The sequence below is a fragment of the Malania oleifera genome, chromosome 9 (assembly GCF_029873635.1).
Source record: "Malania oleifera isolate guangnan ecotype guangnan chromosome 9, ASM2987363v1, whole genome shotgun sequence".
NCBI classification, from domain to species: Eukaryota; Viridiplantae; Streptophyta; class Magnoliopsida; order Santalales; family Ximeniaceae; genus Malania; species Malania oleifera.
The window spans coordinates 54,584,325-54,601,396 of NC_080425.1; the positions used below are offsets into that span (position 1 = coordinate 54,584,325).

A 17,072-nucleotide genomic window follows, 5' to 3' on the forward strand; every position below is an offset into this window, starting at 1 on the left:
ATTTACACCAATGTCTTCAAAGCCATATCCAAGGTACCAAAAGTGTGGAGGATTACCACAAGGAGATGGAGATGGCTATGATTCGGGCAAATATTGAGGAAGATAGAGAAGCTACAATGGCACGATTCTTATGTGGGTTGAACCAGAAAATTGCTAACATGGTGGAGCTCCAGCACTATGTGGAGTTAGAGGACATGGTGCATATGGCAATGAAAGTGGAGAGGCAACTCAAACACAAGGGTGGAAACAAGCCTGCTACAACAACTTCAACTTCCCATTCCACATGGAAACTGAATTGGGGGAAATCAAAAGCAGAAAGGGTTGTTTCCAAATCCAAGGAAGAGAAGGAGAAAGGTAAAGACAAAGTGGGCAGTCATGAAAAAGGTACAACTTCTTCTCAACCTAGTAGGTACAGAAATACCAAGTGTTTTAGGTGTTTGGGGCCTGGCCATATTGCATCACAATGCCCAAATAAAAGAGCAACGATTATGAGAGATGATGGTACTATTGAGACCAATGATGAAGAGCGTGATCATGAGTTCATGCCTTCACTAGAAGAGTCTAGTGATGTTGAGTATGCTGTCCATGGCGAGGCATTAGTAACTAGGATAGCTTTAAACATGCATGTGGTGAAAGATGAAATTGAGGAGCAGCGTGAGAATATATTTCATACTCGATGTTACATTCATGATAAGGTGTGTAGCAAGATCATCGATGGAGGGAGCTGCACTAACGTAGCTAGTACCACATTAGTAGAGAATTTGGGGTTGCAATGCATAAAACATCCTAGGCCTTACAAACTTCAATGGTTGAATGAGTGTGAGGAGGTTAGGGTGAATAAACAAGTGCTGATTGTATTTTCAATTGAAAAATATACTGATGAGATTCTATGTGATGTAGTCCCTATGCATGCTAGTCACATCTTATTGGGCAGGCCGTAACAATATGATCGACGTGTCACTCGTGATGGGTTCAAGAATAGGTATTCCTTTATAAAAGATGGGAGGAGCGTCACCCTTGTATCATTGACTCCTAAGCAAGTGTATGAAGATCAAGTGAGATTGAAAAGAGCAAATGATGAGAAAAACAAAAGAGAGGCTAAGAATAAAACAAAAGGAGAGGCAGAGAGCATTGAAAAAAAAAGAGGAGAGAAAATGAGGGCAAGAGAGGAGCTGAAATTAGAAAAAAAAGAGTGGTAAAAATTAGGGAAAAACAGTAACAGAGGAAAAAGTGAGTTTGTATGCAAAATAAAAAGAGTGTAAGAAAGCTTTTTATGCACAAAGACCTCTAGTTATACTCATGTACAAGGAGGCATATTTGAGCACTAACGAACTCACCTCTTCCTTGCCTAGAGTTGTTGTTTCTTTGCTGCAAGAATACAAGGATGTCTTTCCTGTAGACGTGCCCAATGGTTTGCCACTGATTAGAGGAACTGGGCATTAGATTGACTTCATCATCGGGGCTACGATTCCCAACCGTCCGGCCTAAGGGAGCAGCCCCGAGAAAACTAAGGAACTTCAAAGACAAGTTAAGGAGCTGCTAGCCAAGTGGCATATGAGGGAGAGCATGAGTCCGTGTGTGGTACCCATGCTATTGGTACCAAAGAAAGATGGATCATGGAGGATGTGCGTGGACTGTAGAGTCATCGATAAAATCACTGCAAAGTATCGCCATCCTATCCCTAGACCAGATGACATGTTAGATGAACTGCATGGTTCTTATATCTTTTCTAAAATTGATTTAAAAAGTGGCTACCATCAAATAAGAATGAAACCGGGCGATGAATGGAAAACTGCATTTAAGACAAAGTACGGTTTGTATGAATGGATGGTTATGCCATTTGGTCTCACCAATACACCTAATACTTTCATGCGCTTGATGAATCATGTATTGCGTGCATTTATAGGCAGATTTGTTGCTGTCTACTTTGACGACATCCTAGTGTACAGCAAGAATCTTGATGATCACTTGGATCATTTGAAAAGTGTAGTGGATGTTCTTAGAAAAGAAAAATTGTTTGCTAACCTAAAGAAATGTAATTTTTGCATGGAAAAGGCTATTTTCTTGGGTTATATGGTGAGTGCTAAGGGCATAGAAGTGGATGAGGAAAAGATGAAACCAATAAAAGATTGGCCAACACTTAAATCTGTAACTGATGTACGTAGTTTTCATGGATTGGCTAGTTTTTATAGGCAATTTGTGAGAGATTTTAGCACCATTGTTGCACTTTTAACTAAAGTGATAAAAAAGAACATGGGGTTTAAATGGGGTAATGCACAAGAACATGCGTCTAAAATGCTTAAAGATAGGTTATGTTCTGCTCCATTGTTACTTTTACCTAATTTGACTAAAACTTTTGAGATTGAATGTGATGCCTCCGGGATTGGTATTAGAGCTGTTTTGATGCAGGATAAGCGTCCCATTGCCTATTTTAGTGAAAAGCTCAATGAGGCAGCATTGAACTACTCCACGTATAATAAAGAACTGTATGCCTTGGTGAGGGCATTGGAGACGTGGCACCACTACTTGTGGCCTAAAGAATTTGTGATCCACTCTGATCATAAATCATTAAAGCATTTGAAGGGGTAACGTAAGCTAAATCTTCGCCACGCCAAATGGGTAGAGTTCATCGAAATCTTCCCATATGTCATTCAGTACAAGCAGGGGAAAGAGAATGTCATGGCTGATGCACTTTCTTGCAGGTATGCCTTAATTACTACACTTAGCACTAAGCTATTGGGTTTTGAGTACATAAAGGATTTATACGCTAAAGATTCTGATTTTGCTAATGTGTATGAGGCCTGTGATAAAGTTGCATTTCATAAATTCTATAGGCATGATGGATATTTGTTTAGGGAGAATAGACTCTGTGTGCCTAACTACTCCTTAAGAGAATTGCTTGTAAGAGAGTCACATAGCGGGGGTTTGATGTGACATTTTGGGGTACAAAAGACTTTAAATATTCTGCATGAACACTTCTTTTGGCCACATATGCGTAGAGATGTAGAGAGAGTGTGTTCTAGATGCATTTCATGTAAACAAACTAAGTTTAAGGTCTTACCTCATGGCCTTTATACTCCTTTGCCTGTACATGGTGAACCTTGGGTAGACATTTCAATGGATTTCATATTAGGTTTGCCTAGGTCCAAAGGGGGTATGGACTCTATATTTGTGGTGATTGATAGATTTTCTAAAATGGCACATTTTATTCCTTGCCATAAAACTGATGATGCCACAAATATAGCCAATTTATTCTTTAGGGACATTGTGCGATTGCATGGCATTCCTAGGATAATTGTGAGTGATGGGGATGTTAAATTCCTCAGCTACTTTTGGAAGGTTTTGTGGGGAAAGTTAGGAACTAAGCTATTGTTTTCTACTACTTGTCATCCTCAAACCAATGGTCAAACCGAAGTAGTTAATCGGACTTTAGCTACCTTATTGCGTGCGGTCATTCAAAGGAATTTAAAATCATGGGAAGAATGCATACCACTTGTTGAGTTTGCTTATAATAGAACTGTGCATGCTTCTAATTTTTCTCCATTTGAAATTGTTTATGGTATTAATCCTTAACTCCATTGGATTTGATGCCGCTACCTATGAATGAGATAGCTAGCTTAGACAGACGACACAAGGCTGACTTGGTGAAAAGGATCCATGAACAAGCACGGCAGCACATCAAAAAGAAGAACCAACAATATTCATCTCAAGCCAATAAAGGGCGCAAGTTTGTTACTTTTGAACCGGGAGATTGGGTATGGGTGCATATGAGGAAAGAGAGGTTTCCTACTAAAAGGAAAACAAAGCTACACCCGAGGGGTGGTGGACCTTTTCGAGTGCTAGAAAAGATCAACGACATTACATACAAGTTGAATCTACCGGGTGAGTATAAGGTCAATGCAACTTTCAACATTTCTCATTTATCCCCTTTTGATGTAGGTGATGAATCGAGGACGAATCCTTTTAAGGAGAGGGGGAATGATATGAACCAACAACCTCCGATTGCACAGGATGATTTGCACATGCCAAGTTGACCCATGACAAGAGCCAGAGCCAAGATGGTTAAGGAAGCTACGCAAGGACTAATTGAGAAGTTGCTTGAGCAAGAATCAATGAGGGCCATGGACACTAAAAAAAAGGACTTTCTTGAAGAGCCTAAGATGGTAAATTGTCTAAAGGCGTGTGAAGCTGGAACCTTAAGCCAATAGGGGCTGTTTGGGGAATTTTTATTGTTTTAATTCAAGTATAGGCTAAATAAGGGGCCAATTGTGTCAATTAAGCATGGCATGTGACTTGCACATGTTTCATTAAATGACATGGCACATGGCATGTGACTTGCACGTGTTTCATTAAATTACATGGCATGCTTAAGGTTATATGGGGCTATTTTATTGGTTAGATTGATGTCATAGCCTATTTTTATTGGTCGAGCTGATGTCATGAGTTTCTTTTATTTTCTATAAGTAGCCAACTCTCTGTTGTATTGAAAAAGGGAATATTTTTGGCTGAATACAATTCCAAATGAGGTTTATTTCTCTTCAAGTTCTTCATTGAACTTTCACCGAACTTATCAAAGGTGCTACCTTTGTGGCATTCATCCATTAATTTGATATTCTTGGTTTGTGCTTCATGTCAAACAAGAGGTCAAGGATCCACTACCATGTCGAATTTTATTTTGGGTTTGGGGTTTGATAAATCTGATTTGGGATCTTCGGACGTTCATTCTTGGGGTTCCGCATCATAAACCCTACTCTCTACCCCTGACTCCTTGCTCCTTCATCTCTCATTCTTTGCAACTATAAGGGATCCCTCACCCTCCTGCGTTCACCCATGGCAAACAAAATGCAATCAATGTGGATTGAGAGGAAGACCTTTGACTTGGCCATCAACAGGGAAAGTACAATCATCCTAAGGCTCATGGAACTTCACAAGTTACACGTCTTTTTTTGGAGTTAAAGGAGCTTGCCCAATTCCTTCAATCTTGGAAGACTTTCGAAGTTCGAGGAGAGTCACCCCCTCGACTTTGTGGTTTTGCAAGATGAGGAACAAAGAGGAAACCCTGTTGCTTCTCCTGAAATTGAACAAGAGTGGTAGATTCATCTCCCTTTTGGAAACCAATAGCGATGGTTGGAGGCATCTGTTCGACCTAAAGGTTTTTTTATTGGAAGGGATGGCACAAAATTTCTTATGTTGCAGCTGCTTCCACCCTCCTTTTGGAAGCCTAAGGCCAGAGCGGAACACAGTGGGGAACTATCTCCCTACTCAAACTTGGAGGTATTGAAGACCTCAACCTCTACTATAACCCCATTGACCTTGCCAAGGCTTGCAATTGCTTGTTCTTGCATTCACGGTGCTTGCCCTTATTGTGGCAAACCCCCTCAACTGATCCCAAAAGCTGACCAGCTGCAAGAAACTCATGGGATGGGAAGCCGACTAGAGTCGTTCAATCCTTTGGGAGTGCTGTTGAGGAGAACAGCTAAGCTTGGTCAGGCCCAATTCTTTCTCCTCTTTTGTCGAGTTTGGGACCTTCCCCTCTGGCCTCCCAACATCTGTTTTTCACCTACAACCAAACCAAATGCTTGCAAGTCCTTTAATTTCCATTGAAGGTCCATCCATGCCAACGAGGAAGGCGTTCAATCTCAAGAACATCCCTTTAAAGGAACCCCCCCCCCCCTTCCTCAGGTTATTGCTTCTTGTAAAGTTGAGGAACCAAATTCAGGGCCCCCCCCCCCCCCCAAAAAACACAAGCTCCAGCCATAGATGCAACCTCAATTCCAGCCCCCACAATCCACTCAGAGACCATTCAAATCAGTCCTAGTCCTGCTGATCCACAAGATACTCTCAACTTTGAAGTGTTTGAATAGACCCAGTAAGCACACATTTCAAGGAGCAGGTCTCCAACTGGTGCTACGGAAAATAAAAATGGACAAAGAACCACTAGTTTGTCTTCCGATGGCTTTGAAGACAGAGCTATAGAACTATTTGAAGAGATTGAACAGAAGCAAAGAGAGGAAGCACAGCTTAGCCCCAAAAAAAACATATGGGCGCCAACAAGAAACTAGACGCAAACAAGGAGCTACAACACCTAGAATGTTTAGTAAATAATGATAAATTGGGAGGATGGATAGACATGGTGGAGGCAAGTAGTTGTCGAGGCTGCATTGTTAAACTCATCTCCTAGAATGTAAAGGGAATAATGACAAAACCAACTTTAATCAAATCCTTTCTTGAGGAATGGCGAGTAGACATTGTCTACTTACAACAAACCAAAATAGGAAATATGGATCAACTTTTGATTAGAGATCTCTAGGGATGTGAAGAGACATTCTTGTTTTGTGGAATCACAATATTGGGGAGATGCAGGACATTTCATCAACTCCTACTTTCTCTCGTGCTTATTCAAAAACCTAGACAATAATTTTCTATAGGTTCCCATCGGAGTCTATGGCCTACGCAAAGGACCTTATGGACGCCTGTTATAGACTTAGCTCTTTGAGATTAAAAGTTGACGGGATGAACCATGGGTTATTGGAGGATATTTCAACATGGTGATGTACCCCATGAAAGAAGTAGGGCAAATTGGAGAATAGTTGCATAATAAAGTTCTTAGATTTCACCAATGTGAATGCCCTCATTGTTTACGTTAACTTAGTCCAACACTCGAGAACCACCTTCCTCCTCAAGAATTGGCAGATTCCTTATTTCGAGTGGATTTGGATACCCATTTCCTCAAAATCACTCAGGAACTCCCTCCTAGGCCCATGTCGGATCACTTCCCTATCCTCATTAATATGGGAGGAGTCAAATGGGTCCAACCCCTTTCTACTTTGAGAACATGTAGTTAAAGCACAATGGCTTCAAGGACCTCATTAAGTTCTAGTGGTCCACATCTTAGATGGGGGGAAAGCTAGCTTTTTTCTAGCTTCAAAACGGAAGGGGTTGAAAGAAAAGCTCAAGGTGCGAAATAGAAATACCATTGAAAATATTCAAGCCAAAAAATCTAGAGCCTTTAAAGAGGCTATTAGCTTTGAAGAGGTCTCCTAGGGGCAAAAAATCTAGAGCCTTATGGCTCAAGGAGAGTGACCAGAACACCAAACTCTTCCATTAAACAATGAATGATCACTGCAAACTGAACACCTATTCTAGAATTGAAATCAAGAAAATACCTTTACAAAAGAAGAGGAAATTAAAAGGGGCATCCGCAACTTCTATAAAGCCCTTTATTCTAAATCTAATAGCTGGAGACCTATATCGGATACCTTTCAGACCTATAGTGGATCGCATCATCTTTAAATCTCTTAGTCCTTCCACCATGCAGTGACTTGAGAGACCTTGTGAGGAAATGAAAATACTCCAAGCCATCAAAGAATGCAATGGAGACAAGCACCAGGGCTAGATGGATCCTCCTTGTCTTTCTTTTACTCAAATTGGAGTGGCACTTTATCGACACCTTTGAGGAATTCTCTAGATCAAGCAAATTTGTGAGTACTGAGTAGCATCAATGCCACTTTCTTTACCCTGATTCTAAAGAAATCTATGGCTGTTAATATAAAGGACTTTTGTCCAACCAACTTGGTGGGAAGTATTCATAAGATCCTTGCCAAAGTCTTTGCTATAAGGATCAAAACAGTCAATGGGCAACATTAACATGCCTTTGTGACCGAAAGACAGATCATAAGTGCAGCCCTCATAGCTAACGAAGTGGTGGATGCTTATCGGAGGGAAAGGAAAAGCAGTGTGGTGTGCAAACTTCACATGGAGAAAGCCTTTGATCATGTCAACTGGAGCTTTCTTCTCTACCTTCTAAGGAAATGGGCTTTGGGGAGTGTTGGTGTAGATGGATTTCTCATTGCATCAATACATCAAGCTCCTCAATACTAATCAATGGGTAGCCTACTGATTTCTTTCGTTCCTCCAAAGGACTGAGACGAGGGGACCCTAATATCCCCCTTCTTGTTCATTGTGGTGATGGATGGAGGTGTTGAGCCTCATATTGAAAAAAGCTACCAAATAAGGGCTAATTAAAGGCCAAAGAGTTACCAAAAACGGAAGGTCCGTGGAGGTCACACATCTCCTGTTAGCGGATAATACCATCATTTTTTGGGGGGATGATCTTCTACACATTCTGAACCAAAGAGGCTTTTTGGAAAGGTTTTAGGTGATCAAGGGTTTGAAAGTTAACCTTGGAAAAAGTGAAATGATTCCGATTAGCGATATTGCAGACGGGCCTTTCCTTGCAAGCCTTTTGGGTTGTAAGATGGGAATGTTCCCAATCAATTACATTGGCCTACCTCTCGGCGCCAAATTCAAAGATAAAGAACTACCGAATCCCATTATTTAAAAATTCAAAAAAAAAAGGGGCAAGATGGACAATTAATTTTTTGTCAAAAGGTGGCAAACTCACTCTCATTAAAAACATTTTGACAAATCTCCTCGTCTATTTCATGTTCCTCCTACCACTTTCGGCTTCTATTGCTACGATACTTGTAGGAATTCAAAGTAGGTTCCTTTGGAGGAGCTTGGGGGCGAAATTCAAGTTCCACCTTGTCAAATGGATCATGGTGAAGAAGCCATTCGTTCAAAAGGCTTGGATTTGAAGCCCTTCTAGGAAAATGGTTATGGAAATTTATGACAAAGAAAGATTATCTTCGTGGGGAATCATGGCTATGAAATATGGGCTTGAACATAATAATTGGACGTACCGAGCTGATAAAGGACCACGCACTGTAGGTGTGTGGAAATTCATCAGGGAAGGCTAGAATAACTTCTTTTCTTGTATAAGATTCCATGTGGGGAATGGGGACAACAAATATTTGGCCTGATGTGTGGCGCAACTAGGAGGCCCTTTGTCTTATTTCTAGCCATTTACAACTTGGTTTGTAAAAATACAATAATACCCCCTACAATCCCTTTGTAGGTTTGACAATAACAAACCGACCCATCCAAAAGGTGTGCCCAAAAAGAAGCAAAGAAAACCTCTCTATCCCAAAAAGGATGAGGGGAGAGGAGAGAGTTATTTTGCCATTAAAAAACATGGCATTCCTTTCTAACTAAAGAGTTCAAAAGAGGGCAAAGATAGCAACTTCAAGAAGGTATCAACTATTCATGGGAGCATCACAACCTCGCAAAGACTAAAAATAAACAATCCCAATTTAAACACTAATTTCTAGACATTCTAATTTCTAAATGTAATTTTATTTAATTTTACTAAATTCACATTCATCTAGGAATGTTTTGTCTTACTTGTAAAAGATGAGAATTTTTTTATCCATAAACAATTTACACCATTCATACTTCTATAAGTTAACTTATTTTATAAATTTTTTGTCTTATCTTAAAAAGATAAATATATTTTTTTCCACGAAATGATCTATATTATTTGTACTTTTATATATCATATAAATTATTTAAGCATAAAAGCAAATAGACACATGCACATGATTCCACATCGAACATGTACTAAGAGATCTTGGGCTTATAACAACTTTCAAACTCCAACTTGTCGAGTCTCTTTTACTAGAAAACACCATGTGGCTGGGCCAAAGCAAACAAAATATAGCACCGATGTTGGGCCAAAATAATTACATTTGGTATCAAAGCCACCCAAAGGTATCTCGCCGGTGATGGCCACTCTGTCAAGGGTGTCATAGATCAGATAGGAGAGTCTATCACAATCCCACATTAATGTATACTAGGAAGATCTTGGACTTATAAGGATGATTCAAACTCCAACTATGTGAGGCAACTTTTATAAGATAAAATCATGATGTTAGCAACCAATACCTCATTGGAGTTTGGGCGAGACCATTACCATGACATGGGAAATTTTCAAATATTTTTTACCCAATAGAAATTGCACCACGTCACAATGAAAGCTAATCTACTATCACATTGTGTGCCGCTTTCAATCTCCTTCCAAGTATCAAGTAAGCAAAATGGGTAATACAAAAGCAACAAACAAAACCCACACAAGGAAAAGGCATATTAGCACAGCAGCACAATGCTAGCCATTAAATATGAGAAATGTGAAAGCTAGAACGTGTCTGCAATCAAGGCAACAACATTGGGGGAAAAAGAGAGTAGTTGCAATAATACAACAATAAAATGGAATGAGCATTGATTGAAACTACTTAGATGCTTCCCCTTGGAAGTGAGCAAGCCTAATGCAATATCTAGCCACTACCCATAAAAAGTTTTCCATGCCATTTTTATTCTAGCATAATCTAGCAAAAGTAAATGTGAAATTACAATAGTATAATGATTTTCAAGTTTTCAACCTAGGCAAATAGGACAAGCAAGCTTGGGCTTTTTGAGCCCCCAACAAGGAGGCCCTTGAGCTCCAGCAAGTATTCTTAAGGGGAAATTACTCCAATTAAGAGACAAGGTCAGTGCCCAATAACAATTACACATTGTATTCTGTCAAAAGACCGGCCTTCTATGGGCAAAACAAAAAAGCCAACACACCTTCTTGTCATCATAAAGTCGACGTGCATGAAGCACTCCAAGCATGAGGATGGTAGCCACTGTTGCACCAGGCACTAGAAAAGAATTACCTGTAAACGCCCACTCAATAATAAGTCCTGCAGTGTTCTCCAAATTGACCCCAAAAAAAAAAAAAAAGGCATAGGTTCCCATTATAAACAGGTTCGTTCATTGCCAAATCAAAAAAAAAATCCAAAGGTTGTGTTTTGAAGCATCAAGTTGGGGTCTTGGATGTGGAATTGTACAAGTATTGGTACTTGTCCAACTCCACACAACTACTCATCAAGGGCCTCAGTTACGTCACCCGTGTTCGCAGTGGCAGAATAAATACTCGAAGGGAGAAACAATATGAAATGGTATTAAAATAAGACAAAAGAATGTTAAAAGAACTATACTAACATGTGTTATATTCTTTGACAAGCCAACTATTGACCTGAGTAAACCTGCTTACGGTTTTAACACTACATGAAGTAAATGAGTTTTAGAGAGACCGAAGAATTATAATAAACCGACCTTCAGAACTGCTACTTCCGCCATTGATGGTAGCTCGAGCTGTCTGGAGCTTCCTAGCGAATGAAGTGAAACGTAGACGTTGGTGAAGGAGATGGTTGACGCGAGTCTCGGGGACGAAGACAGGGAGTCTCCAAGGAACTCGAGGTTTCATTGTTGGTAAATTGTTAGGGATTCGTTGCTGGTTGTGTTTGCCAATCAGCAAGGGTCTCACGGCAATGCCCAACCCCAAGCTTAGGGTAATCAGTGACTGGTTGTGTTTTCAGCAATCATTGGCTTGATTCCCACGGTAATATTCCCGACCCGAAAGATTGCGTTTGTGAGGGCGGCATAATGAGTTTTTTCCCATTTTAATTTTATTTTATAATAAAATAATAAATAATAATTTGTTTGGGAAAAATTTGTTCGTTTTAATGCTTACGTAATCTTGCTGGACCATCCGATGAGATTTAAACAAATCTTGCTGGACAGCGAGATTTATATGGCTAGACAATCATGTTTTAACATGTTGGCAAACAAATCTTGCTAGACCGGGCCCTTCAACTACTTCTTTCTCCTTCATTTCCCTCGCAAACGCAAAAAGCAAAGACAGTAGAGAGCAAAGAGTAGAAAGTTGAGGAGAGAAAGACAGCAATAGGAGCAATAGGGTACCCGTAGGGGCGTAACAGATGACCATTCGACATAGCAGGTGACCGTTCGGAAACTCATAGTAGGGAGGACTCGTTGGAAAGTAAGCTATAAAAAGGAAAAAATGGAGTATGTATTTTTCTTACCCTAAAACTATTTTGGTTTCATTGATCATTCAAGATTAACTTGAAAGACTTGAAGATTTGTTATTTTAAATTCATAAAGTAGTATTGTGCTTTCGATTTTTTGGTTGGAAGCTGCATCAAGAAACTCCCAATCTGAGGTTAGGGTTTTCATTTCATTATTTGTATTTTACTGAATTGAAATTATTATATATTGAATGTGTAAATATTGTTGGTTAATTTGCTGTTAAATAATCTAAGGCTAGGGTTTAGGGTTGAATTTGTGTATTGATTTGTAAATAAGTTAGGTTAATTTGTGTCTTGAGATGGTTAATATGACATATACATATGTACATATATATATTGTATATATTTGATGATTCGGAAATCTAAAGTATGCTGTAATTGTTATTGAAAAAAAAAACTAAAGTATGCTATAATTAATATATATTATATCTTATATGGTATTGTGCATGTGTAATTGTTATATATTTAATATGTTGATTTGTTGTGATTTAATGTGATGTTGATTTGTTGTTAATTAATATTAGGTTAGGGTTGAATTCCTTTTTTGTAATTGAATTTGAAAATTACATGTGTTCTTGAGATATCTAAAGAAAATTGATTTGGTTTTAAAAATTAAGGGTGTGTTCAAAAAATGATTTGATTTTTTGTAGCGGATTTGCCCAAAAAAATATGCATCATAATATATAATTTCAAATTAAAAAAATAACAATATGAATTATATTAACTATCAAAATAATAATTAGAACTACTGAAATATTATTAAAAAATTTCACAATCGTATGTTAATTCACTATATGATATGTATTGTTGTTAATTAGAAAGTAATAATGTGAATTATATTAAGTAGAAAATAATAATTAAAACTCCTAATTTAATTAAAAATACCATTAACATAAATTAATAATATTGTAACAAGACAATAATGATGACTTACATTATTTAGAAAATAATTTAATTTAGGTAATAATACTAATATTAGGGCAAAATAATTGTCATAAATTACTTTTATTACATATTATAATAAATTATTTGTATTTCGGATAAATAATAACCTAAATTATGTTGATTGGAAATTTATTATATTTCAAAGTCAATTTACAAGAACACTATTATTAAATTTATATAATTCAACTAATTTTTAAACTTCATTTGATTTACGTTAGAATAGTTTTGTCAAAACAAATATATTAATTTCCTAACTAGTTACACAATTTATTTATAGATGAGCATCTTCATGCACATGCACCAATCCAAGTCATGTGTTCAAAGTAGTTTTACTTGTCACAGTAGTTTTACATCTTAAAATTTCAAGGTATTTCTTCTTCTTAAAACTAGAAGACTTTGATTCTCTAAAATCTCAAAAAGAGGTGTTATGTCATGCACTTATATATACAATTTGGTTTTCATAGGTCTCTACTATTTCCTGAGGGTCGATCTAAATGACACGAAGCAAAAGCAGTGTTCCGGTGATGGTCTTGTTGTATATGGGGGGGAATTATCACCGGACTAGAATGTGTTAGTTATACGAATATTTGCATATTGATCAAGAGCAATATGCATTACAGGTGACCGCAAGATACCCTATGCGAGGGTTCAATCATACAGTTCTCTATGAGGTTGTTCCCGTAACTAATGACTATGGTATGCGCATTGTGTTGGATGCACACTGCGTAGGTCCGACATATTTAACTGTGTAGTTATATGTGGAAATCATTCCTCAAATGGGTGTCGCCGCGGATAGGCAGATAGGGACGTCTTCCAAACATATGGTTGAAGTGGAGGAAGTCACCCAAGAATCATGTCATTATGAAATGACTACAAACGAAGGTATTGAACCATACACAAGTGCGGAGGTTGGTGAGACACATGCGGTGGATTTGAACGAAGGTCTGGGATCGTCGTTTGAACCGCTGATGTACAAAAGATATGATCTTCACACGGATGAACGGGGAGGTTGCGAAGAAGTTCCCGCAGAAGGTCCAAGATCGTTGTTCACCATTGCAAACGTTGCGTTAGACAAGGGAATGAATATTACAAACGATGTAAATTTAGAAGATGAAGACACGATCAGGAAACGGGTGAAGGGTTAAATGAGTTCACCAATGATGTGAACCCCCCCGGTGAAACGAATGATGTCATCTACAACGCCCATTTATGGACGAACCTCTAATGTACACTCAAATTGACGTAGATGCTGCAGATTTGTGAGCTTCCTATACGGGCGACTCATTGGCATGAATCATCTAAGTTGTGTAGGGGGATGTTATTCGGGTCGAAGGATCAATTAATAGCAGCAGTGTGGATTTATCACACTTGAACCCACCATGACTTCAACGTCATGTAGTTTAACCCAGTGTTATGGGTTACTAGGTGTAAGGAGTTTGATTGCAGATGGAGAGTGTGTACAATGTATCGGATTAAACACAGATTATTCGAAATCACCTAATATGGTGGTTCGCACATGTGTTTGAATGAACTTCTCTCGCAAGACTATAACCAAATCACATTGTCCCTAATTGTTAGGGAGATAGTGAATCTTATAAGGGGAGATGCGTCGACATCAATCGCCGTATTGAAAAAGTTCATAGATCGTCGCTTCGGCTATTCAATCTCGTATAAGAAGTTATGGTTGGGCAAACAAAATGAAATTTCCCAAGTATTCAGCAATTAGGAGATTTCCTATCAAATTTTGCCGAAGTGGATGGAAGCGATGTGCGCATACAATCCTGGAACTGTAGACAAGTGGAGGCCGACTCCTGTTTCAGGTTGCGAAAACACTCCAACGTTTGTATCTGCATTTTGGTTGTTAGTAGCATCCATTTCAAGGTTTTCGTCATTGCCCTTTCGTTATATATGTAGACGGGACACACCTGTACGATAAGTACAAGGGTAAATTCCTAATTGTGACATGCCCGGATGCAAATAGGCAAATTTTTCCCTTTGTATTTGCCATTGTCCAAGAGGAAAGTTTGGACACATGGAATTGGTTTCTGTGTTGTGTTCGTTCCATTACCGATAGGGACGAAATTTGCCTAATATCATATCGGCATCTAAGAATTCTCGCTACAGTGCAACGAAATCCTAATTGGCAACCACGGCATGCCCACCACTGATTTTGCTTTCGACACATGGTCAGCAACTTTAATACAAAAGTATAGAGTGTCAATCTGAAGCATATGACTGAGCGAGTGGGAAGGGAGCATCAGATAAGAAAATTTAACAAGGGGATGGAGAGGATATTCGATGAGGGTGGAGAACCAGCAAAGTTGTTTTTCGAGCAGATCCCTCTTCATACATGGACTTAGTGCCACGACGGTGAACGAAGGTATAGGAACATGACCACTAACCTTATGGAATGTTTCAATGCTATCTTGAAAGGAGATTGTAGCTTCCCAATAACGGCCCTTGTGCAACTAAGATTTTATTGCGTTGCACATCATTTCAATAGCCGACGGGAAGTTGCTTGTAACACAATAGTTGGAGGAAATGCATTTACTTCACACATCCTGCTAGTGATGGAAAGAAGGAAGCTCAAGGCGACCACACATCGAGTCATGATGTTCAAATGGTCGAGGGGTACCTTTAGCATCACAATCGCGCAAACAAGGCCACATGAAGGAAACAATTTTCAAACTTTGAGCATAAATGGACACGAATGCTCATGTGGGAAGTGGCAAGCTTTACACTTTTCCTACTCCCACCTTCTTGATGCATGTGCAGAGACACGGCTGAAAGCTGTCCAGTATGTTGAGGCATGCTAGAGCATAGCCGAGAACTATGCGACATACGCCACCGATTTTAATTTGATTAGGCACGAAACGTATTGGCCAGCATCCTCATTGCCGACTTTGCAAGCAAATACTGCGTATACTTGGTATAAAGGTCAGCCTAAGAGTTCACGTCTTCGAAATGGGATGGACGTAAGGGAAGGTAGGAAGAAAAGCATGTGCGACATATGTCATCAAGAAAGAAATAACTGCACAAGGTGTCCGAGAAGGATGTAACCTAGGGATGCAGCTAGCCCTTCACATTGACTTATTACACACTTATACGACTTTTACTACATATTATGTAATTTTTATATTTAATATATTTCACTGTAACCTTTTGTAGGATCGATCCAGGGCCAATTAATCCTAGTTGTTAACGTTAGGCAATGAGCATCGGTCCACCCGAGTGTAGGCTAATGGTCACGCTGAGTGTAACGCCCCGAACCCAAAACTAGGGTTCAGAGTATTATTTGAAATACACCTTGGATACCACCTTGTGACGCCCCAAACCCGCCAAGTGGGGCCTGGGTGTTCTATAACCTGTACCTGGCTCTATATTAGTTACACATCGGAAATAATAACAATTCCTCCATAATATACTAGAGTTTCTACATCTATATACATCTCAAAAACGTAACCCAACATCCAGTATTCATAACTCTGAAAACATAAATATATTACAACCCCAAATATTATAACCAAAGTTTATACCCTCTATCTCAAAAGTGCTAGAACAGCCCGAGCTCTTTAAGCTCGATCCCGCAGAGGTCCTAAAGAAGATAAATTCAACTATCGGGTGAGACACATCTCAGTAAGGATGGAATACATTAAGTTAGTGTACGACAATCATGAGGTTTAAGTACAACATATATATATTCATTATTTTCAAATGAAACCACAATTATGAAACTATTCTCTGTTCCTACAACATGTAAGGTATTTTACCAACAAGAATTCCCAAGGATAGGGGTGATTATCCGCCCATACAAGCAACACCCCTTTGCTCTGATACCTTAAGTAACCTACGGTCACAATTGAAGCATATCGTGACACTTACCTTAATTAGTAAACCCTCAGGTGATTAGTTTATCTCGTACTCACACATTCACACAAAGGTTTATTGGCAGAAGTTCCCGAGAATTGGAAAGATTACCCGCTCATACCAGTAGCTTCCCTCTGCTCTATTACGTTATGCAGTCTAATATAGCTACGTCTGATACCTATCAGGGCACTCACCTTGTAGAGACCTGAAAATTATAATAATTAAATAATGAAGAGGAAGGAAAAAAAATTAAATGAGGTAAAGCAAGATTCGTCGACGAATGCCCTGGCTTCTTCGACGAACTCCCTTGTATGACTCGTCGACAAAATGCAGAGTTTCGTTAACGAAGAGAAACCGAGAGGGGTTGCTTTAGGCCCATTGGTTCGTCGACGAGCTCTTCACCTTCGTTGACGAACTCCCTTCTTCTGTTCGTCGATGAGTACACATGGCTCATCGACGAAGCCACGTGGCAAGTCACCTATATATAGGCAA

The 17,072-nt window shown here is 39.1% G+C and overlaps 1 protein-coding gene across 1 annotated transcript in view; it reads right to left on the reverse strand.

Moving 5' to 3' along the window:
• LOC131163338 (phosphatidylserine decarboxylase proenzyme 1, mitochondrial) overlaps window positions 1–11,313 on the reverse strand; it is a 60,163-nt gene extending 48,850 nt beyond the window's left edge. Inside the window, exons 1-2 of the mRNA XM_058119928.1 lie at window positions 10,996–11,313; window positions 10,465–10,553 (exon numbers count right to left, since the gene is read on the reverse strand). Of these exons, the coding sequence (XP_057975911.1) occupies window positions 10,465–10,553; window positions 10,996–11,146 (240 nt within the window). The 5' untranslated portion in view covers window positions 11,147–11,313. The remainder of the gene's footprint in view (window positions 1–10,464; window positions 10,554–10,995) is intronic.
• Window positions 11,314–17,072: the final 5,759 nt, after the last annotated feature.